At 40.5% G+C, this 25,610-nt stretch overlaps 1 protein-coding gene across 1 annotated transcript in view; it reads right to left on the reverse strand.

Moving 5' to 3' along the window:
* Positions 1-25,610, reverse strand: part of CYP19A1 (cytochrome P450 family 19 subfamily A member 1) — a 31,751-nt gene that overhangs the window by 5,759 nt on the left and 382 nt on the right. Inside the window, 4 exon segments of the mRNA NM_001008715.1 lie at positions 2,021-2,135; positions 4,585-4,761; positions 8,549-8,703; positions 20,029-20,179. Of these exon segments, the coding sequence (NP_001008715.1) occupies positions 2,021-2,135; positions 4,585-4,761; positions 8,549-8,703; positions 20,029-20,179 (598 nt within the window).

Below are 25,610 nucleotides of genomic sequence, written 5' to 3' on the forward strand. Positions count from 1 at the left end.
GCTACAAACACTATTTAAGGTGTTCTGTGGTTAAAAGCCTTAAACTTGCCAGAATAAGAAGTTGAAAATGTACTGTTGTAATATTGGGAATTAAGACAGGCAGAAATATAAAATTGAATAATTAGGGATGGGAGTAGATGTCCCAGAATCCTTTCCATCAGTGTATTTCTAAAAAGTATTGCTATGACAGAGAAAGACAACTATTACATGATCTCATTTACATGTGGAGTATTAAGGCAAAACAAAAAACCCCAGCTCATAGATACGGAGAAGAGATTGGTGGCTGCCAGAGGTGGGGGGTAAGGATGGGCAAAATGGCTGAAGGGAATGAAAAGGTACAAACTTGTAGTTATAAAATAAGTTATGAAGACATTATATACAATATGGTGACTATAGTTAACAATACTGTATTACAGATTTGAAAGTTACCAAGAGAATAGATCTTAAAAATTTTCATCATAAGAAAAAATTTTGTAACTAGATATAATGGTGATCATTTCACAATATATACAAATACTGAGTCATGATGTTGCTTGTACACCTGAAAGTAATACAATGTTATATGTCAATTATACCTCAAATTTAAAAAAATATTGGCATTGTTGCAATGGACATGGTTGGGAAAGGAGATTAAAAGATTTCTCTAGGTCTTTACTGCTCTAGGACATAGGCGATATAGATTCATATACTAACCAGTGGCAAATATTCCATGTAGAAGGAATGTTGCTGAGCTAATTTCTATAGAAACCTAAGAGAAACCATTATACAGTTTCATGCAGTAAGTTTTTATGAGCTTGCTGGCCAAAACCAAAGCTAAACTGATGACTAGGAACTATAAAATGAGACTCTTTAGACCCATGCCAAATTTGAACATAGTGAAGTGATGGATCCTTTATCTCATTGATTCAAGTCACTATAAACTTTGTTGGAAACTAAATGAAATGTGTAAAGACCCAAGTGGCCAAATCACCCACCTAATAATACTCACCAACCACATGAGAATATATAAAGCAACAAGATGTCTTCCTTCCTGGAAGCTAACACTGTTAAATTTCAAAATATACAAACAAAGTACACAAAAAGTTGGGTCTTCAAACAAGTTGGGGAACTTTTTGAGATGGAGGATTTAAGATCATCAGGGACATCTGGTGGAAGATATGAACAGAAGGAAGAAGAAAACTAACATATTTAGTGCCTTCTATGTGCCATCCTCTGTGTTAGTTGCCCTACATAAAGGATTTCATTAACCTGTATCTCTCTTCTAAATGGTAGGTTACATTTTACTTTGAATAACTGCCCAAGGCCATTTAGTTACTAAGTGGTAGAGACAGGATATAAACCAGGTCTGTCTGCCTCTAAACCCCATGGGCTTTTTAATGGTGTCTGAGCGGGTAGTGTTCGGTGGCTGGCTACTTACACTCTGAAAACCTTTTTTTTTTTAGACTGTGGGCTATTGGGCATTTTTCCAGTTTTTGTCAGAATCGTCTATAACCAAAGCAAAGCCATTTAACAACAGCTTCAGGATCCCCCAAAGACATAATATACATGACTAAGAAAAGGAAATCCCACATTTTATTGAAGTCCATTATATTCAAAAATTCTTTTGAGACTACTGTCAATTCCTACAAGTTGAATTATGTTAAATTCATTCAGAAGCAACATGACTATAAAATGATTTTGTGTTTCCAATTTCCAGATACGAAAAGAAAGTTTTGACAGATAATAATGATAGGCTTCAGCCAACCCTTCTCTTCAACTCAAACTCCACTGCAGTGTCCTAATTCCAGACATGGGGCTCGCAGGCCACCCACTTGGCCCCATTGTTGAAAAGCTGCCTGGGCCCAAGGCCTCCCTCACTCTTTGGTCTGGCCACATGCAGCCAAATTGCTATAAAGTGTTTCACAGCTTCCCCGTGGGCTCTGAAGAGTAGAAAGCTAGCTGAAGAGGCCAACAATAGCAAAGACACAACCCAAAGTCAATCCAATCTCACTGATAAGTTTTCCAAACTTGTGTTACTTACACAGACTTTTCATACTTTTTGTATAGCCAAGAAATCTTAAAGAAGATGTCTGGTTTGAGAAGGAGAGCTTGCCACGCATCAAAATAACCCTGGATTTTAACCACAATGGCACTTTCTGGAAAAACAAAACAAACAAAAGAGCAGAGTAGTTGAGCAAAAATGTGAGCCCAAGAAGGGTACTCTGAGAAGAGAAGATCCCCTGTGTAGAGTTTCTTACAGCCTGGGCTTCTAAGTTAGGCAAGGTCCCACTTTCAGTGGGCGTTTGAGCCATATGAATGCCACTAGACAAATCAACGTTGATTGATTCTTCTTGGCATCTAAATCAACCAAGTTAACCAGAGATTTGCCACTTTTCAAGTTTGTGTTAGAGGCACAGCCTAGAATCTCAAATGCCCCTCCTTGACTGAGTGTTCAACTCCTCCCTGTTTTTTTGGATGATGGGAAATAAGAGGGACACCAGTAATCATGGCTGTTATTCTCCTCAATTCTGGCACCTGGGAGGGAAAAAAGCCACGCCACTTTCCTGTTTACATTTTGGTCCAGACTATAGAATTCATCTGAGTATCTCTAATATCTTGTCCCAAGGCTCATGCATAGTCAGCTATTAATGGATGTCCTTTAATTAAATTGCATGTTTGGGGAAAGAAAACCCCTTCTTTTTTTCAAATTGTACAAAAAGGAAGGAAATAGGCATTTATTTTCAACTGCCAAATACCAGTCACCATGTAAAGTGCTTTACAAAAGAGACCTCATTTAATCCTTATAATCTTGCTAGGGGAGTGGTAGTGTCATCACTTTTCCAGATGAAGAAACTGCAGTTCATAGAAACTGGGAAGCTTGCCTTACACCATACAGCCAGTGTGGCAGGCAGGCCCTTAGGCTGGACCCCAGCCTTACCTGACCTCAGAGCAATGTTCTTTCCTCTTTGTTGCACTGGCTCTCTCAGGCAAATTGAGAGTTTAACAAGGATGGGATATGGAGAAGGGTAGAAACATAACTCTGCATGGGTTATGTAGGTTCTTAGCCTCATAGCCTGATCCCTAAATTAACAGAGATTTACAATTCTCTTTACTTCATCTTTCCTAAGAACTGAGGTTAACAGGGAACCATGACACAGGGACTTATAAAATAATGGACTTGCCTAACCTTAGGAGAGCTGCATGTAGGACAGGCCAGCTGGGATTAGAGTTCCTGTCTGAAAAGGATCAGACAAGGAGTGTGACTAAAAATACTCAAGAGTGACTGAGGCTCCCATCCAAATGACAGTCAGATGAGGTTTCTATGACTCTTGTAGGGAGTAAGTAAAGAGCAGGGGAGAGGAAGAAAGCAGAGCTAGAGAAGAGAAAAGAAGTGCTTATAGCTTGTCTGTTCGTCCAAAAGTGGCCAATTAGGCAGCAAGTGTGTCAGCTCAGCTGCTTTGGGCCAGTGTTAAAACAAGACCCTGTTCTCATGCCTGAAATGTTCCTCCCTCAGACCTGGATGTGGCTCACACTCTTACTGCATTTAAGCTTATGTCTAGGTGTCTTCCCTGCGCAGGCCTTTCCTGACAACCCTCTCTGTGATAGCCTTACCCACTCTCCCTGTGACACCTCTCCTTCACTTTCTATCCCCTTGCCCTGCTTCATTTGTTCTTCAGGGCAGTTAGTATTGCTTAATGTATTATTAGATATTTACTTGTTTGCTGTTTATATTGCCACTGGGATGCAACCTCCTTGAAGGCAAGGACTTGATCTATCTTGTTCACTGTTCTATCGCTAGAACCCAGAATGATGCCTAGCAGAAAATAGGCAATTAGCAAATATTTTTTGAATGAACGAATGAGTCAGTGAACATTCTAGAATTCATGGAAAATTACATTAAGCTGGACATTAAGCTGGACAACAGCAGAATGGAATTAACATAACTGATTAATGGGTTTTTTTTTTGATGATGATAGAGTTGCATGTACGTGTTTTAATATTAGTTTCTGTAATAGTGAAGGGAGTGGCTTTTTGAGTGAGACATTCTTGCCAGAATTGTTATAATGCTAAATGACGAACTGTATGTAAAGCAACTTTTTTTTTATAGTAGATGCTAAATGAATGGTAGCTATTTTCATTATTTCCAGCAGTAGCACCAGCACCATTATCATTGTATAGACAGTTTTCATGCTTAGTAGCTTTGAGGGAGGTGTGTGTATGTATATTTATGTATATATGTGTGTTTGTATATCTGTGTGTGTATGCATCCAAAAGAATGGTTGGAATTGGTTAAATATATCATTTTGATTGGTGGTAGGTTATGTTAATGGCCAAATGAACTGATACATTTGTTAAGTTTTGACTGTGGGTAGAATCGTATTTCCCAGAGCAATGAGGAGATATACAAAAGAGGAGATGGACCCTATTTAGAGAAACTTATATCTTATAAATGAACAAGGCAGACACACTAGGAAAAAAAAAACCCATAAGGATACTTAGAGATGTTCTAACAAGAGTGCTGTACAAAACAGTATATCTTTCCTTGGGTCTGTTACCCTTTCATCCCCTTGTTCAATAAAGGGCAGAATGTTAATTCTCAAGTACCGTCCAAGGGGATCCCCAGGAAGAGAATGTTAGAGGTGTCCAGCATGATGCGCCGCATGAGAGTCAACACGTCGACATAACCCAGTTCGTTGCTGACTTCCTCCAACCTGTCCAGATGCGTTATGATGGATCCAACACAAACTGTTACCATACGCACGAGGCCGGGGCCAGACAAAGCTGAGGGGAACACATCAGAGAATGAGTCACTATGAACTCAGGGGCACACACAATCAGGTTATTTTGGCCTTTTATGTTTGGAGTTTACTGTACACGATTTTTTATTCAGTAATTTGGCAGAAGTGTTCGTGTTCTTTTTTATACCTTTCTGCAGTCTCCTAATTTTCTACAAATATACATTACCTTTATGGGTGAAAGTGTATGAATGAATGAATAAATAAATATTTTAAACAAAATATTGAAAATTAAACTTTTCACATTATGGCAAATCATTTGTGAGACTGCAAGTGAAATGTTTAGTACTTGTGGTCATAAATCACAAATCAGTGGTTTTCCATATTTGTTGTATATATATATTTCTCTAAAGGTTTGGATTTGGCAAGGGTGATATTTATTTCATGCTTCAGCAGGTGGCAGGGTATTGCTATAGAACTACTCAAATTAGACTTTAGCTATTTGATCTAAAGTGCTTCCTGTTTACTTGTGGTTTATGAGGTTCAAAATGCTGGTCTTAAAATTACCATAAGTGTTCTTCTCTTAATTTTAGTTTCCCTTTGAACTACTTCTAGATTTGTTTTACTCAACCAAGGTCATGATAGCTAAGCAAATTTTCTTATTTATTTGAGAGAGGGAGGGAGGGAGGAAAAGAGAGAGAGAGAGAGAAAGAGAAAGAACATGATGGGGAGGAGCAGAGGGAGAGGGAAAAGCAGGCTCCCCGCTGAGCAGGGAACCCAGTAAAGAGCTTGATCCCAGGACCCTGAGATCATGACATGACCTAAAGGCAGACGCTTAACTGACTGAGCTTCCTAGGTACCCCTTGGTTCTCATCACTGAACTGGGTACCCAAAATACAATGATAGTCAAGACATAGTTCCTACCCTCAAGGAATTTTTTTTTAAAGATTTATTTGTTCATTCATGACAGAGAGAGAGCGAGAGCGAGAGAGAGAGAGAGAGAGAGGCAGAGAGAGAAGCAGGCTCCGTGCAGGGAGCCTGACGTGGGACTCGATCCCGGGTCTCCAGGATCACACCCCGGGCTGAAGGCGGCACTAAACCGCTGGGCCAACAGGGCTGTCCCCCTCAAGGAATTTATAATGGGGTGAGGGGCAAAGTGGCAGATCAGAACCTCACCAAATATCATCCTAGGTAATGTGTTATGCTAGAGGTGCGTGCAGAGTGCTATAAGGTACAGAAAAATGGGCCTACTAAAGGATCCTGAAGGGTCTGGGAGGCTTTTTGAGAAGTGGATGCTTATGATAAGTTTTGAAAGAAGGTAAAAACTACCTACATTAAGAAAATTTGACAAGGATGCATTCCACAGAAGGAAAGAACAGGATACTCCAAGACAGAGAAGGGTAGATCAGCACTGTATGCCCAGGGCACTGTAAGTAGGCCCTTGTACCAGATGAGTTTAGAAAATTCTATTAATCTAAAATATTTTTAAATTCTATTAATTTTTGCATGGCAAGGCGGAGGATGTTGGTATGTGAGAATTAATTGCTCCTAAATACTAGTTCACATGTTCCTAATGTACCTGGGCCAAACAGCAAAGTAAAATAAAACTTACAAATCTTGTCATTTGGAATGACATGGATCAACCTAGAGGGTATTGTGTTAAGTGAAGTAAGTCAGACAGAAAAAGACAAATACCACATGATTTCACTTATATGTAGAATCCAAAGAACAAAACAAATGAACAAACAAATGGAAAGAAATAGACTCAAATACAAAGAACAAACTGGTGGTTGCTAGAAGGGAGATGGTGGGGGATGGGTGAAATAGGTAAAGGAGATTAAGAGGTACAAACATTCAGTTATAAAATAAATCATGGAGCTATAATGCACAGCATAGGAAATACAGGCAGCAATATTGTCAAGTCTTTGTATTCTGACAGATGGTGACTACACTTATCGTGGAGAGCATTTCATAACATGTATAATTGTTGAATCACTAACTTGTACACCTAAAACTAATATAATACTGTATGTCAATTATACTTCAACAAAAACAAACAAAAAACATACTTCTATAGGATCTTACAGCGTTATTTCATTTATTCTTCATGATAGTCCTAGAATTAATGTTCTGTTGTATTTATCACCTTTTGTGGAGAAGGAAACCGAAGCTCAGAGAGGTTGAGTGACTTGTCCAAGGTCATATAGCTAGTAAAGTGGCAGAACTAGGACTTGAACCCACAACCTATAATCCTGAGTCCTATAGTCTTTCCATTATTTCAGTCTGCAGTTTTCTAAGGTATGAGAGGATAGATCTGCCCCAACAGGAGTGGTAGACAGAATAATAGCCCCCTAAAGCTGTCTAGGTCCTAGTCTCTGGAAACTCTCAATATGTTACTTTACATGGAAAAAAAAAAAAAAGGACTTGGCACATATGATTCAAGTTAAGGAGCTTGAGATGGGGAGAGTATTGTGAATTATCTGAGTAGGCCCAACCTAATTACATGAGTCCTCAAAAACAAAGAACCTTTTCCAGCTGTCATCAGAGTCAAAAAGTGATGTGATGATAGATGGATGGTCTTGAGATATATGATATAGAAAGGACCCGACCCACTGTTGCTAGCTTTGAAGACAGAGGTAGGGGCCATAGGCCATGGGATGCAGGTGGCTTCTGAAGCTGGAAAATACAAAGAAACAGATTCTCCTCTGGAGCCTCCAGAAAGCAATACAGCTCAGCCAATACCTTGATGTTAGCCTGTTGAGACCCATGCCAAACTTTTGACCTATAGAACTATAAATTAATCGATATGTTGTTTTAAGTCACTAAGTTTGTGGCAATTTGTTACAGCAGCAATAGAAGACAAATAGAGTGGAGTCTACAATAGAGTTGTACTGAGTCTTGGTTATGGGCAACTCTGTAGAGGTAATCAATGCTCAGCAGAACAGGCATAGTTTTTCCCTGTCTCAGTAGCCACATGGGAAGCATCCAAGTTCATTCACTACAGGGCTGACTAGAGGGAAAAATATTAATGGTGCATGGTCAGACCTAAAATCCATCTATCCCCAGATTCTATCACTGACAGTGTTTACAGGACATGATTATCTTACTTGATGTTGATGTCAAAGACTGGACATGTATATTCCCCAAATGCTTCATTTCTAGCAAAATACAGTAAAGGGGGAAATCACTGACAAGGAGTTTGGGATCAGGTCCGTGCTCATCTATTACTTGCTATGTTGTCTGAGCAAAAATCACAACCTCTCTAGGACTATATTTCCCCAACTATGAAATTCAGAGACTGGATGAGATGACATATACATTCCTTCCTAGTTCTAAAATTCTCTAATTTTATTCATAAATAGCTTTCTGTTAAAACATCTGGGATGTCAGTCAGTGATTCAGCAAACACATTGTGTGGCTATGTTTAAATCAAACATGTGACTGACAACATTAAATTCTTAATTGAAATGATCCTAAGTACAGAGCTCCATCTCTTCTTCATGTCCTTGGAATTGCTTTGTGCATCAATAGGAAGAATGGAGCTTGTGGTGGTTAAAAATGTAGGCACTGACATTGTCTTCTGGGCCACCATTTACTAATTTGGGGATGTTGGGTAAATTAGCCTATTTATTTAAGCTTCAGTTTTCTTATGTGTAAAATGTAGATGACAAGAGTATTTACCACATGGGGTTGCTGTGGGATTAAAATATCAAGTACTTAGAATAGTGCCTACCATATCTTATTACTTCAAAATAAGTGAAGCAGCAAAACTTAAATTCCAGAAAAGGGGGCATTTTTATAGATAAAATAGAATGTCACTGGCACCTGATTACCTTTTGTAAAGAAGGGTCGAATAGCTTTCCAGAGTGTTGGATTGTTGTTAAATATGATGCCGTTTTCATGCATGCCAATGCACTGCAATCCAAGTTTGCTGCCAAATCGGGAGCTGTAGTGACTGTGCTTCATTATGTGGAACATGCTAGAGGACCTGCAGAGACAGCAAACCTTAGTGTTAATTTTTAAGGGTTAGGAGAATTCATGGTGATGATTTTGACTACCAGGTGGCTCTCTTAGCAAATGCCTGTTGATCTGAATGTAAGGCATTCTAGGGGTGTCTGAGTGGCTCAGTCGGTTAAGCGTCCATCTCTTGGTTTTGGCTCAGGTCATGACATCGAGGTCCTGAGATTGAGCTCCATGTCCTTCTGGCTTTGTGCTCTGTGGGGAGTCTGCTGGAGATTCTTTCCCTCTCCTTCTGCCCCTCCCCCACTTGCACCTTCTCTCTAATAATCTAAAAAATATAAATACAAGGCATTCTAGTAGTCATATTGAATAAGCATTTGTTAGCATAAGAACATCCCTCTCCAGTTGAAATATTTCTACCTACTGAGTGCCTGCTTAAGCATCACCAAAGATAGAACACCCACACACTATTCCTTATTTCCCTTTAAAAAAAAAAAAAAAAAAAAACAACTCCAACTCACCAAAATACTACCCACTGCTGGGGTCAGAGCTGCAAGGCCTTGAGAGACTGAGACCTTCACACCACCAGAGAGTCCAGAAAGCCTCCTGCCCGACTCCAGACACTGCCACTCCCTGCAGGAGTGAGTCTCAGAATCTAGAGTTCCTGGAAATGCTGAAGTCTTCTTCAGTTTGGAATTGGTGGTTCTGCCTTGAACCACCTATCCTCAGAATCTCTAATCAGGACTGGCCCCTCCAGTGGGTATCATTCCGGGCATGAAGGACATCTTCTGGACACTCCTGATTCTCGGCTTATCTGGCTGGGCTGAGCCTGGAAGGCTGTCTGGGCTAGTGACAGCAGTTATCTTGGGATTCTGCATTCCATCCTGACTCATCAAGGTCTCCAGGGGCACAGAGTTCTCTCAGGATATAGGGCATGGTGAGCCATTAGATAGCACTTGAGGTAGCAACATGGGGACCTTGCCAACAGGCTTCCTTGACCTTCTCAGCTCCTCCTCACTGTTTTACCTCCATCCCCCACCATGCCCAGCTTTTAAGGCCGTGGAGGAACTAGGAAGGAAGAAGCAGCTCCTTCTGTCTCGCCCCTCTGTACCCATTTCCTCCTCTAAAAGCTGCTTCCTGCACCCCACATCCCAGGAGGGGGGCAATTTAGGCATGATAAGGCACTGAGAGTTATGAAATGTTATAAAATTCTAGCTGAAGAAGGCATAGGAGCCTGCACATGTGAGGCCAGTATTCTCTTCTTCTGTAGAGAGAGACTGACTTACTTTGTTGAGATGTTAAGACTTCTTGGAAGTAAGCTTATGGCATTAGAAGGATAAATGGGTAATTCGAATAATTTAATCAAAAGGATAAAGGACAAAATAAAAATTACTCTCTTCAGGATAAATGGTAGGTGGGTTTATTGGAGGGCAGGTGCAAGCAGCATGGGGAGTGAGGGGGAAGAGAGCTGAGATGAATGCTGTAGAGTGAAGATTTGGAGAGACTGGACTCCTAGCTCAGTGCTCAGGAAGGGAAGTCTGTCAGGAATTTATGGAGTTGAGAATTATGGAATAAATTGGTTTTTCCACCTGTCAAGAAATGCTATAGGTGACTGCATGGGACTTTGACTGGAAAATCGGTTCATGCAGGGCTCATGGGGAAGCAGGCTAGCTGGACATGAGCTGAATGACAGCTGAGGCTGTGGATGGTGTGGGTCAGGAAACTGGAACTCCAAGATGGAATGGGCTAATAAACTATGTGGCTAAGCCTTCATAAGCTGAGCAAGATGGACATTCCATGCAGACAGACAGGACAAGTGTTTATTGGAGGATGGAGAAGATAACAAACAGGACCTATGGTGCCTCTATGTCTGTTATCTCCATAAATGCCAATATCATATTGTAGGTGTAGACCAGACACAGACACCACTTGGAAAAATCAAATAAGGTTATCTAGAGGATATGGAAGAAAGTCAGAAGAGTGAGGATAAGAGGCAGACAAAACACTGCAGAAGAGGGTGCATCCTCACCCACAGGGGCGCATGCTCATGGTTGAGTGAGTGAGGGAAGGAAGGTCACATGTCAGCCACTTCCTTCTAAGGCCCTGCCCTTCCATACAGAAGGCTGGAGCATGCTGCCTCAGAGGCTCTGGGCCCTCAAACATCCCTGTCCTGCTGAGTAGATGCTAGGAACACAGAATACCCAGAGGACCACAGAGTTTGTGCTCACTTACAAAGTCTTGTTTATCATCTTCGGCCTCCCTGTACTACCAGAGCATGTACATATTATCCAGTACATATATTACCCAGACTCCTCTGAGGCACACGACGACAGGCTCTTCAGATCACAAGAGTGATGTCACAGTATTTGTATGTGGACAACATGGACAAATGCAAACTCCCCTTAGTAAACTGTAAGCGTAAGCAGATTTACTTTCCTCCATATATATTTTCAGTAACTTCAAAATATTTCCACTCAAGTATATTTAAATCGATTGCCATTTTTCTTGGAGATGGGGAGAAAAAGGGAGCAGAGTTTGGGAATTAAAACAAGGGGCGGAGTGGTTAGCAGAGACAGGAGTAGAGGTTTTTTGGCAGTGTGACCATGGGAGGCGTGAAGAAAGCTGAGGCAGGGTAGACTGTCAGGAGTGTGACTTTTGGCCATGTTAACAGTGCTAGAGCCAGGCCATGTATAAATGTTGCCTACCTGTGTATGCTCTGGTGGGGATTGTAGGTAGAGCTCAAGTAACATAACCTTTGATCTCGGGCCTTAAGAACTAAACTGCTCAGGTCTGCTAGATAAAATAGCTCCCCCAAAGCATTTTTCACCTGAGGATTACAAATTACCCCCTGTCTCTGAGACCAGAGCAGAGTTCAGAGGCAGAGATCATAAAGTTAGAAAGGGACTAAACATTTGAGCAGAGGAAGAGGAAGGACATATGCACATTATTGCAAGAAAGCAAAATATATTTATAAACTTCTGATACTGCAAAGGAGGATATTTTCTGGTGTGGGAAGAATAGAGAGAGAGAGAGAAAGAAACAAACAACATGGTGCCTTAAATGTGCAAATTCAACATACATAAAATATCATCAATGTTATATTTTAGATGCTGTTATTTTTTAATTTTGGTGAACTTAGTATTTATACAAGTTTTTACATGTTCATTGCAACTTTGGTTCTTCCTCTCTACTTCTCCACTGAAATTTTGTTTCTCAGCTGCAAATTCTCCTACCCTGGGGCTTTTGTACACATAACTCTCAGAGATGAGGAGTAGCCTTTGTAGTATAGGCACCTGGTTCTTTCGCTGGGCTGGAGTGGCCATCCTACCACTTGCTCTTCCCTCTTAAAGTTGATACTTGGTTCCTAAAAGGATGACTTTGCCTTGATGAGGTTGTTCAGTTAATGCCTGTGAAAACACATTCCCAAAGAAGACATTGGGACAAAGGAGCTATGCTCTGGCTGAGTAGATTAGGCTAAAGGCTAGGTATTAGCTAAACCCTCACATTTATGATGGTTCCATAGTTCTATTTAAATTTTAAGAGGAAGACCCTGAAATAATAGCAATGTCAAGAAATGAAAATAGAATTATTATATGAATAAATTGTATACTAGATAATTTCTTTCAGGAAAAAAAATCTTGTTTTCAAATCAATATACTCTCTATTAGGTCAAATATTCTCTCGATTTGATTCCAGATAACATTCATCAAATGATCCCTGAGTTTCGGACAAGTTTTTCTCTTCCTAGCAACAAAAATAAAAACAAAAATCCAGATGCTTCTGTTTGTATTCCAAGGAATTAATTTGACTGACAAACAGCTAAAATTTTGTCCTGTACAGAAAAATTGTTCTATAAGAGGACTTAAAAGCTTATTAATATATTTCAGGACTTTAGCCTTCTCTTACCTTCCCCAACTTATTCTATAATTACAGCAGAAAATAAGTAATTTGTACATTCTTCATTCACAAATTCATATCTAAAAATTTTAAGTGCTCAGAGGTAAAGCAGTACACTATTTTTTTCTGCTTTGACACCTGGAGCTTCTATATACTGCATTAAATTAATCACATCAACCTGTCCATTTACTTTGAAGAATTACTAATGTATTTTTTGTATTTTTTTATTGGAGTTTGATTTGCCAACATATAGCATAACACCCAGTGCTCATCCGTCAAGTCCATGACCAGTGCCATTCTACCCAGTACACAAACCCCGCCAACCTCCCTTTCCACTACCCATGTTCATTCCAGAGTTAAGGATTCTCTTCATGTTCTGTCTCCCTCTTGATATTTCCACTCAGTTCTCTCTTTCCCCTTCTTCCTTTCACTATTTTTTATATTCCCCAAATGAATGAGACCATATAATGTTTGTCCTCCGATTGACTTACTCAGCATCATACCCTCCAGTTCTATCCAAGTCGAAGCAAATGGTTACACGATACACAAAGATAAAATACTAATCAATTTTAAAAAGAGAACAAGAGGGATCCCTGGGTGGCGCAGCGGTTTGGCGCATGCTTTGGCCCAGGGCGCGATCCTGGAGACCCGGGATCGAAATCCCCACGTCGGGCTCCCGGGGCAGGAGGACTGCTTCTCCCCTGCCTGTGTCACTGCCTCTCTCTCTCTCTGTGTGACTATCATAAATAAATAAAGATTTAAAAAAAAAAAAAAAAAAAAAGAGAACAAGAGACCCCAACCTTAAACCTGACTAAATGTGTATTAGTAAATGTGTTCTTTAGGGGGCGCCAACATCTCATTGATTTGGAGTCAGAGGCTCAGACTTGGCAGGGGACAAAGCTGACAAGACAAATGTGATACACCTGGCAGGAGAAGACTGACCGGCTGCAGGTGAGGGATTTCAAAAAAAGTCTTTTATCAAAATAGGCTGGCTCTGTCTAGCCAGAGTACATCAAGAAAGTGAAGAAAAGAAAATTGGTAAAGAACTAGGGACTCCAGCCCAGAGCTCTCAGGGCATTCAGGAAAATAGTAGAGACCTTGCTCCAGCCTTGTGGGCCTGCCCCATAACTCCAGTTAAGGGAGATGTTATACTGACTGGGAAGAGAGACCAAGGGAGTCCCCAGGCTCAGAAGGGATAGTGGGCAGTGTAAGTTGTATGGTAACTGGGGCCTGCCTGCCTTCTTTCCTCCCTCTCTCCCTTCCTCCCTTCCATAGTTGACACAGTGTTACATTAGTTTCAGGTGTACAACATGGTCATTCAACAAGTTGATACATTATGCCTTGCTCATCATGCAATGCTATTACAATACCTTTGACTGTATTCCCTATACAGTACCTTTCATCCTTGTGACTTATTCATTCCATACTGGAAGCCTGTATCCCCAGTCCCCTTCATTATTCTTCTTTAAACATGACTGAAGTCAAAAGATATTGCCAAAGTTGGCAAACCTATTATCTATTCAAAATGAAAAGTAGCCAGAGTAAGTTCTTGGGTAGTGAGGAGGAAGCCACCTTCAGTTCTGAATTTAAAGGACTCACACAGGGGCACCTGGCTGGCTCAGTTGATGGAACTTGTTATGACTCTTGACCTCGGGGTTGTGAGTTCGACCCATGTTGGGCATAGAGATTCCTAAAAAATAAAATCTTCAAAAAAAAAACAAAATCTTCAAAATCAAAAGGACTCATATCTGTGGCCAAGCTCAAGAATGATGAGTACTAGGAATATGGAGGAAAAATTAATGGAATAATTGGTGTTAAACATTTAAAAGCACTTGCCTGTGTAGACCTGTCTTGTGCCTGAGTCTTTCGATCCCATTGCCTTTCCCCTGTCCTTTGCCCCTCTACTATCTGCACTCACCCAGCTGAAATACTGGAGTCACTGTAAGAGAAAAACAATCTTTATAACAGAGAGATCTGGCTGTAACTACCCTACCCAATGATCACATTTAACATCCCTACTAGTGGGACAACCATTCCTTGTCTCCTGATGTGATGCAACATGAAGTGCCTACTATGACAATTACAAAAGGTGTTAACCTGAATGCAACTGAGCCTTAAGACATAATATTCAGTTTATAAGAAATATAGGGAATCAAGGACTATGTTAAGTGACACCATAATATAATGAAATTTGGAAATGTGGAACATCACATAAAACAATTGACCTAATCTCTTCAAAAGGTCAATGTCAGAGGAGGGAGGATTCCTCTCACAGTTTTCCTGTTCATTTGAGTATTTTCTTAATAGAAAGTTGGGGGGGGGAAAACCCATTTTATCATCAATCATTAAAATTACTCTCTTCCATGCATTCTCAACTCCCTTGACCCTCTCCTTACTTTGTCATAGTTGCCTCATAAAAGCTCACCCCTGGCTAAATCCAACTCTTAGCTGACTCTGTGCTTGCCCCTGGCAGCTGAATGTGGCTGGGTAAAAAAACATACATGCACATGTTCATGTACATGCGTGCACACACACACACACGGACAGGTCCCAGTTAAATTCAAGTGAGCCCTTAGTGCAGCTGGCAAATCTACTACATTTCCCTAAGTCCATTCACAGTCACTGTTCTAGATGACTATTTTGTTCTGCCTCCTCTATCCTCAAGTATTTTACTTCCTCAGTCTTAGAGTTGAAGACTTTATTTCCTATTTTACTGAGGAAAAAGAAACAACTAGAAACTCTGCAAGCTCCAACTTTTAGGATCCATGCTTATAGATTCAAACTTCCCAAACTTACTGTGGATAAACTTCCATGTCTCTAGTGAAGACCAACTCCACTTGTCACTTGGATGCCTTTTACATCTCACCTAACACATTCCTTTCTCTTCCATCAGCAATTTTTTTCTGTAATCCCACATTGCCATCGCAATACACGATGCGATGTGTATCTATCTTAACAAAAAGTCATTGGACCATACATCCTTTCTATTTCTTTGTTCCACTTCTCTGCTGCCCTTATGACAAACTCCTTGGAACAGTTGTCTACACATGCTGCTTCTAATTCTTTCCTTTCATTCTATACTATAGTCAAACTTTTGCCCTCACCACTCTATTGAAACTATCCTTTTCAAGGTCACCCATGACTTATTGTTAAATGCAACACTCAAATTTTCCATTCACCAGGCACTATCTGGCAATTCCCCCCTCCTTGATATGCACTCATCACCTGACTTTCAGACTACCACACTCTTCTGGTTTTCCCTTCTATGGCTATCCTTCTCAGCCTACTTTTCTAGTTTCTGACTATAGCTGGGGAGGGTGCCTAAAGACTCAGACCTTCTTTCACAACATTCCACTCAGCTGTCAAGTCAAAATATTCCAAATGGAATCCCTATTTCTTCCCATCCCAAATTTGCTCCGCCTATCTGAGGTAATGATACCCTCATTTTTCTAGGTATTCAAGGGAAAAACTATGCTATTGCCTTGATTCTTACACCCAACATCCAGTCTCTTAGCACTTTATTGGCTTTGCATTCAAGATATGTCTAGAATTTCACTTTTTAATAATTTTTTATTGGTGTTCAATTTGTCAACATACAGAATAACACCCAGTGCTCTTATTACCTCTACTGCTCTCACGTCTACCAGCCACCATCATCTCCTGCCTAACTGCTCTCTGTGCATTCATCCTTGTTCCCTTTAGCACCTATTCTTAAAGAATGTGGGTAGAATGGGGGTAGAATGTGAGTAGAGAAGCCAGGAATGTGCTGAAACATGAATGAGTCAGATATGTCACTCTTCTGCTCAAACTCTTCAAAGGCTTCCCATCCCATGCAGGGTTGTTAATTCAGAGTTGTTACAATGGCCAAGAAGGCCCACCATGACTGGGTAGCCTAATACCTTTCTAATGTCATCTCCACTGTTCTTTCCCTAGCCACACTGGTATCCTTGGTGTTCCTTGAACATTTCAGACAGCCTTCCACTTCAGTGCCTTTGCACTTGCTCTTCCTTCCGCTCAGAATGCTTTTCCTCTGCTTCTCTGCATGACTCACTCCCTTACTTCCATTAGGTCTTTATCCAAATGCTAATTTCTCAATGAGGCCTTTCTTGACCATAATTGCACTTCCATCCCTGCAACTGGCTCTCCCTACTTTAGTTTCCTATATAGCATGTATTTACCTGATGATAGTGTGAGCAACCATCTTGGTTTGCTTGGGACTGTCCCAGTTTTAGCGTTCAAAGTCCTACATCCTGAGAAACGCTCCCTAGTCCCAGGCATACCAAGACAATTGTCACCCTACTCATATACTATGTTTTACTCATCTATTGTTGGTATACTACTAACAATACAACAAAGTATTTCTCCAGGAGAATAGGGATATTTGGCAGATTTGTTCATGATACCCAGTGTACATAGTTTAGTCCTCAACAAATGCTTATTTAATGAATGAATGGGAACCAATAAAGATTATATGTTAGGATCACCCAGTGCTTAGTATATAGTAAATTGCCAATAAATATATGTTGAAAGAATACATGAATGCATTCCCTATAAATGTAGGCATGATATAAAAATGTAATTTTTAAAAAGATTTTTATTTATTTATTCATGAGAGAGGCAGAGAGAGAGGCAGAGACATAGGCAGAGAGAAGCAGGTTCCACGCAGGGAGCCCGATGCAGGACTCGATCCCAGGACCCCGGGATCACGCCCTGAGCCAAAGGCAAGACAAGACGCTCAACCGCTGAGCTACACAGGTGTCCCCAAATGTAATTTTAATTAGTATGTTAATTACTAAGAGGTTTGCAAATATAACCCTAATTAGCATGTTAATTTGCTAACTTCCCTTTATGGATGCTGCTCATATTTTATTGTATTCATTACAAAAACTAATATATCCACACAGCATACAGTGTCATGCACAGCATCCATTAGACCCTCATTAATTTAGAGTTTACCTGCCTGGGGAATTGTGCATACTTTACCCATGACGAGATAAAATTTCCCCCCAAACTCCTAATTGCTCGGGCAACATCCTGGCAGCACTCTGGGCCTGACTCCCCCCAGGAAGTTCTGTAGCCCCTCTTCGGGACTATGCTGATAGGAAAAGTTGGGTCATAATTTCTGCTCAGTTGTAATGACTGCAGATCTCAAATTTTTCAAAAGGGGGAAAAAAAACCCTAGCAAACTATTCTACTAAAAATAAAAAGCTTTCTGAGGTCCAATGGGGTATTTTCAAGAGGCACGGGTAGTTCTGGAAGGGACCTGAAGAGTAGGCAAGGGAAGGAGATGGGGACAAACACATCCTATTCCCTCAGGGAGCTCAGCCCTTAACAACAAAATTGAGCGGCTGGGAGGCAATTAAGGAGAACACAAAGACTCCGGTGAAAAGCCTGTGAGGACAGGAGGAGGAGAGAACTGGGAGAGCTGGGGGAAGGGCGAGATGGTTTGTGTGCACATCTCCAGCGTGAATCAGCACCTGAGTTGGTCAGGCCTGAGTCTCTAAGGCCACTTTCTTTCTTTTTTTTTATGATGTTAGAATTTATTTATTTTTATAAATTTATCTTTATTGGTGTTCAATTTGCCAACGTATAGAATAACACCCAGTCCTCATCCTGTCAAGTGTCTAAGGCCACTTTCTTTTTTTTTTTTTTTTTTTAAGGCCACTTTCTTAATGAAGGCAGCAGAGTGGTCAGAGGCCATCCTGCACTGTAACAAAAATCCTACTTCAGGAGCGCCTTTGGGCTTCAGGATCGTCTTTGGTGACCCAAGTATGTGTCATCTAAGAGCGATTTCTGTTCTGGTCCTCTGGTCTTTTGTTACCTTCTTCACTCTAGTTCTCATCTTACACTACCACCACCTGAGCTAGACTGAAGAGTAAGATGACAAGACAAAGCACTCCAACCCTGCTTAGCTGCTCCCCCAACCCCAAGGAAAGGCCCCCTTGTGCTAGAAGCCACTTACCTGCTCTCTTGTCTCAGGCTCTGCAGTATACTGGCATTACATGGAGAGCTCTACATACACCTGATGCATGGGTTCCACCGCTAGAGATTCTGAAAGCTGGGCCTGTGGCTGGGACCCCAAACCCCCAAACATTGGGGTTTTTAAAAGCTCACTGGGTGATTTCAATGTGCAGCCAGGGTGAGAACCATGGCTTAAGATCCTGAGCTGTAGACAGATATTGTTTTGGATAAATATCCTGTGGATCATGTCACCTGTCTGCTGAGGCAGCCTGGAAGGCAACTCGCTGGGCTGCTGGATGAAAGAACAAGGGCAAATGTCCCAAGCCCCCAAGCCCTCGTGTCATCAGTCCCAGGACATTTTGAGACTGTAGCCAGTTGCTAAGGTAAGTAAAGTATCGATTTTTAAAATGAGAACTTACCAAAATCACCTAAATTTGACTGACCAGAGTAATCAAAGTAAAATCCAGGGGTAATTATTGTCCTCTACTCCATTCTGTCAGTTGTTTGGGTCAAAGAATTGGGCTTTGAGATTACTGTGGTATTTTATGAAATGATGTATGTAATCTTGGCTTAAAAGAAATCAATGTAGTTTCCAGAAATGCTTCAGTTACTTCTGGGCAATAGTCTACGAACCTGGACAAAAAATTCTAACAAATAAGTAAAACCCTAGTTGGTTTCAGTTTGTGGGTAAAGCCCTGTCAGGGAATATAAAAACTCATGAATGAGACAGTGTTGGCATATAACCTTGTAAGATACTCGGTAAAGATAACTGAAAGTCTAGGGAAATGTGTTCTCTGAAATTCTCCATTTTCTATGCTCAATAAATAAGAAAACTAGTATTTCACAAAACTAGTTCTCTACAGTTGATGCCTATTTGGTTAACCCTGGATGAATTCAATCTGCTAAACTTATCCAAAAAAGATAAATCACTTTTTTAAATAGGTAATATTCCTAATTTATTTAAGATAACTCAGCTGAGACGTAGGCCCACAGTCATAAATAGACTAGGAGCATATGACTGGCATTTTTTCCTCCCGTTTACCCCTCTAGTGGTGCTCAGGAGCCTGCCATTAGAAGCACATTATCAAACTGGTACAGTTTCCTTTCTCTCAGGTGTTTTGTTTTGTTTGAACTGCTTATGTACAGAGATCAGATCAGATCTTAGGAGAGTAGAAAAGATAATACCTCTCTCTAAAGTATATTTTGTCAAACCCAAATCCTTGGATTCTAAGTTTCCACACTCACTGCTCAGAGAAATTTCAAATAGCTTTCCAGAGTTCCTTATCCATGTACTTCTGGGTTTAGGCAAAGCCCAATTATTGCACTTGTCTCATAGGGTTAGATTTCTACCTGGGAATTGTTCATCTTCATTTAAGTAGTAAAAACACAGCTTTAGCAACAAAAGCATCAAGATACCAGAATAAGTTTGTTACTTAATAGGAAAAAACACAGCCTTGGTTTTAAAAAATATGTCTCCGATTATTAACAGACTCACTTGCTAATAATGAGTGTTTCCTCTCCACATATCCAGACTCTCATGAATTCTCCGTACATCTTGTTGTAGTAGTTGCAAGCACTGCCAATCCCCATCCATAGGAACCTGCAGTGGGAAATTAGGGGCCCAATTCCCATACAATAGCCAGGACCTAGGAGAGTTATCAGATCACAGTCAGAATTTTAGTAAACACCAAAGAAGAACAAGTGCTTTATGTTATTGCTGTTTGTGTTTTTATATATCTAAAAGTTCTTTTACATATTCTGATGTGTATTTGTGAATCACTAGAAAACAAGCTTAACATGAAAAAACAGTAGTTCAGTGTCCATACCACACTAGTTCCATTTGGTCTTGATCATTTCAGTCTGTTTGAACCAGGGTATGTGTCTACTATTTTCTTGCCATATTAAACAGTGTCAGTGAGTTTTAAACACAAGTCAATCAGTCCCTCTAGTTACAAGCATGGAAACCAGGACATGTGACAAGCTGATCTGTTCGGCTGCCTAGTTATGTCTGAAAACTTTTGGTTTGAATGCCTCAGCTGATGGAATTGGTGGGTTAAAATTAGGTTGTAGTTTTGGTGTAATCTTTTTAACTGAGGGACATGGTCTGCAAAGATAATGTCCAAATAAAGAATATCCATTTCTTTTTTTTCCTTCAAAAAGAACTCGGTTTAAGAAAAGAATCCTAAGCTAAATCTCATTAGTCAAAAAAATACAGTTAAGCATTGAGGAATTAGGCAATGAGTCTGATCAGTGTCTAAACTAGAATTTGGGTCCAGTGATGTGGTTTTACTCAAGAGCAGTTACCACTCATGTGCATTGCTTACGTAACAAAAAAAAAAAAAAAAAAGGAATTTGCAATTACTTAGGCCAGAGAACAAACTTAGTAGCTTGATTTTACTGATGGTGGTAAAAAGTTAGACAAAAACTTCTTGGAATGGTTTTAGGAGTTTTCCTGTGAAGTAGTAGCTTTTCTAAATTAAATCTTTCTCCTCTAATTCCATTCCAGCAGTAAAATAGGAAGCCAACATGCACAACTGTATGAGACAGTATTCTCACTCCATCATCTGTGTAAATAAATCTAGATAATCTAAGATTTTTCTTAAATCATCTAAATTGGATGTTAAGTCCCAAATTCGGCAAATAAGATTTAGTCTTTAACTTTGCAATAGCTGGATTAATGGGAATAAGACTGTTTCTTTGTTTTGTTTTTTCCCCCCTTAAAGTGAAGGTCTTTGGTAAGATCTGTAGAACCAAAACATTTTGAGAGGGTTCTTCCTTAATCTTCTGATTGTTGCAGTAACACTGTATGGTAAATAGATGACTGACTTTATGTTAAATAATTTCATTAAGTTCTTCAAAAGATTAAAACAAGCAAATTTGAATACGTTTTTCCTTAAAAGGTCATCAGATATACAGATCTCTAACATACACATAGTAACAAACTACTTTGCTGAGTCTTTAACAGCATAAAACGTTGTGGATGCTTAATAAAGGTTTCCTGGTGAATTTTTTAAATTAACTAGATATGTGTGCATTATATAAAGGATGAAGTCTTAAATATCATCCTCATTTAGAGTATTTTGGGTTGTATTTACATTTTGATAAAATGGAAAAATATTGTTTCATGTATGTTTAGTCCATACGAGATCAGACACCCAGCTATTTGGGAATAGACTCATTCAACAAACGTTTACTTCCTTAATATCCTAGGCCCATGAGGATCAAAGACATACAAATGAAAGGCTACACTCTTTGTTTTTTTATCTAACAGTTTGGTGCCATGTAGAGAGTCTTAATTTTAGGGAATCACCATTCAGTTTTGAAACATGACAGTGCCTAACTATCCACTGAGAAAGGGAGATGATGATGTACTTTTCTCAGGTTGAAAACCTGAATGTTCTAACCAGAAGGGAATTCAAGTCTAGGGTTTCTAGTGATGAATCGTGTGACAGCTTACTTCATTCAGCAAACACTTACCGAGACCCTACTAGGTATAGACACTAGCTACACATCAGAGACTGGAGATGGTACGATAAGCATAACTAGGTTCCCATCAGAGTCCTGTCAGGAGAGGAGAGTATGTGCAGAGAAAGCACAGTATTGAATAATTACAACACAATGTGATCCTTTGATTTACATATGTATCTTATACCGTACAGATGAGAAGCTGAGAAAAGAATACTCTAGGAGGGGAGAAATTTTGGTAGGATATTAGGGAAATATTCTGGTTGCATCCACATTAAGCTGCTCCCTGCTTCTCAGATTTGGGAATGATGACCTGGGCATGTACTAATTGCGGGAGCCTCTTTCACACCCTAAGAGGAGCAATAAATACTACACTGCATTTTTGTGCAGAAGCGGCTTCTGGGAAGCAAACATCTGGGATCTCTCACCCACTGCCCTAATCAAGAAGCTGCTGCATTCCTTGCTAGGTGTATACCCTAGAGAAACCTGTGCACATAAAGGGTCTTAGCAGCACTGTTCACAATAGTCCCAAACTGGAGACAACCAAATGTCCACCAACAGCATCAGTAATTAAACCACGAGATGTTTGAGCTACTGCATACCATATGAACTATAGAGGCATGTCATAACATGGATGAATCTTACAGACATAATATTGAGCAAGAGAAGCCCTATAGAAGAAGTAATGAAGGACTCTGATAGCTAAAACATTTAAAACCAGGCAAAATTAATCTGTATTGTTTAGGGATATGAAATTAGATGGCAAAGCTATAAAAAGCAAGGGAATGATTATCACAAAATAGAAGAATGTTTACCTCTGGAGGTGAGAGAGGGGTATGACTAAAAAGGCACAAGGGAAGTTCCCGGATGCTGTTTAACATCCTGTTTCTTGTCCTGGACTGTGATGACATTTAATTGTGTACTTTTCTGTGAAGTTGTTTTTCAGTAGGAGAAGGGGGAATGTGTTGCCATGTCCTTTTCCCAGTGATCCCCTCTGGGGACATGGTGCCCAGGGCAGAGAGGGGAGTGAACCCATGTGCAAGGTTGGGGATGGCTATGTGTCCTTGAGGAAAGGAGAGCTGCCAGGGGCTAAGTAGTTGGTAACTGTGGGTCCTGGATAGACATCAGTGAACATGGGGCAATTTCCCACAACTGGCACTTACAAAACTCCAAGGTAGGAATGACTCTGTCCTCCCCTAGACTCCTATATCTCTCCCTGGCACTAAGTCATCTGCCTATGGGTGTCACCTACGCATACTCCTCAGCCCTGGATATAGCAGGGCCCTTCAGGGAATATAGGACAAGAAACTTAGCTCTGAGTCCCAATTTCATCACTTACTAGCTGTGCACCATCTCCCCTCTTTCATCTCAGTTTCTTCATCTGCAAAATAGGCATAAACAACACCTACCTCACCAGAATCCTGGAAGGATCACAAGAGAAAAATGAACGTGAAACTGCTTTATAAATTGTAACTAACTTAAGAGCTTTTATTTATTTATTTATTTATTTTTATTTATTTATTTTTACTTACTTACTTAAGAGCTTTTAAATCATTATACCTTCTTAATTCCCTTTGGCTTTTTTCCCTGACCCTGAGTTTCTTCCAAACCTTAAAACCAAGAACCCGGACAACCAGTGATTTGAGGAAACCAACAAAAGGAGTACAGAAGTATTGGTCAGGAAGAACCAACCCAACAAACCCAAGTTTCCTCACCTTTCTTCCCCACAGGCACCATGGGACCTTAGTCTGTGCCACGAGAGGATTCTGACCAGAGCTCACATTTTCAACAGGAAAGCATGGAAGAAGCTCCCTGGTTAGCAAAATGACCACCACCCTGGGATTTAGGAATTCCTGGTTGGCCCCTTGCCTGCATTCCCACTTCCTTTCAAGCTGAGGTGCTGACAAGCCATTTCCTTTCTCTGGGCTTTCACCCCTCACTTGTAAAATGAAAAGTTTGAACTGCATGGTTTCCTATATTTGTTATAATGGTTTGCTTCGATAAGGCAGTTCACCTCTCTGGGGCTCAATTTCCTCTTCTGTCAAATGAAGGGTTGAGGCTCATATCTATGGCTCTCAGGCCTGACTGCTCATGAAAAATCACCTGGGAAGATTGATTGATTGATTGTTTGATTTTTAGTGGGGGTAGGGCAGGAGGGAGAGGGAGAGAGAGAATCCTCAGCAGGCTCTATGCCCAGCCCAGAGGCCAGTGCAGACTTGATCTCACAACTCCAAGATCATGAACTGAGCCAAAATCAAGCATCAGATGTTCAACTGACTGAGCCACCCAGGCACCCCAGATTTTTTAAAAATATAAACATGCAGACCCCGCTCCAGACATGACTGATAACCATAGTACTATTAGTGTGTGACAACACAATGTCCCCAGCTCAGGAGTGGTGGACAGAGTGATCTGTCCTGATCACAGAGTGATCTGACCTGGGCTCCTGATCCAGAGCTTCAGGGATGCCAGCTCTCATGCTTGCCCCCTCTAGGCTGACCTCCTTCTTCAAAGGTCTGAAGGACTTATTCTAACACTTGCAACATAAACATCTGAGGAGACTTGTTAAAAAAAAAAAATACTCTCCACCTCACCCTCCATTCATGGATCCTGACCTGGGAGCCCACTGTGGGAGAAGAAATCTGGTGAGGAAGAGGCAGTAGTGGGAAAGGAGTTAAAGTTAAGGCCATGAAAGAGTCTTCCTTCAGACCCCTCAGGGAGGAGATAACAACATTAACCAAATGCTCTATTTAATTGGACATTAAAGCAACCCAAAATACCAGGCCGAATCAGATAGATAGGCAGACAGTTCTCTGGAAGATTTGGAAGAATCCAGACACAGGGGACTTTGCACAAGCTTCAAACTCCTACCCTAAATCACTCTATGATGAGACCCACTGCACTTGGAAGTGTATGACTATGTTCTTGAAGCAAAGCCTTACTGGATATCTCATGGGACTGGGGATATATACTACCATGAAGAATTTTCACTGAAAACTAAAGAAATAGTTGGATATTTCTGATAATTCTGAATTAATCTGTGTGGAGGGGTGGGGGTTTCCATTGGAATTATCTAGATAATTATACTCTCTTTTTGGTTAATCCACAGACCTTGTTGAAGATTCTATCAGGGTATGATGTTCCAAGGGAACCACAGTGGTCTCCATTTTTCTTCCAATTCCCAGGTCCCAGCCAGCCCTTACAGTGGCACCACCATCACACCTACCCCCAAGAATAAGAGAAAATGAAGAGTGGGATAATGAGAGGAAATAAGGTCAAGAAAGGGAGAGGGCAGAATACATGGATGAGGCAAAGCAGAAGGGAGAAGGAGAGGAGTATAGAATGCATTTCAGGGGTGCCTGGCTGGCTCAGTTGATGGAATGTGTCATTCTTGATCTTGGGGTTCTGAGCTCAACCTCCACATTGGATGTAGAGATTACTTAAAAATAAAACTATTGTTTTTTAAAGAAGGCATCCCAGAGACATTTTTACCCTCAGAGCAACATTGGAATGAATTTGAATTAAAAAAAAAAAAAAAAAGCCTGGTTTACCTTGCTTCACCCCATCTCAAACTTGCTTTAAAGGATAGTTGTGCCAAGACTACTTCACCAA

The sequence above is a fragment of the Canis lupus genome, chromosome 30 (assembly GCF_011100685.1).
Source record: "Canis lupus familiaris isolate Mischka breed German Shepherd chromosome 30, alternate assembly UU_Cfam_GSD_1.0, whole genome shotgun sequence".
NCBI classification, from domain to species: domain Eukaryota; kingdom Metazoa; phylum Chordata; class Mammalia; order Carnivora; family Canidae; genus Canis; species Canis lupus.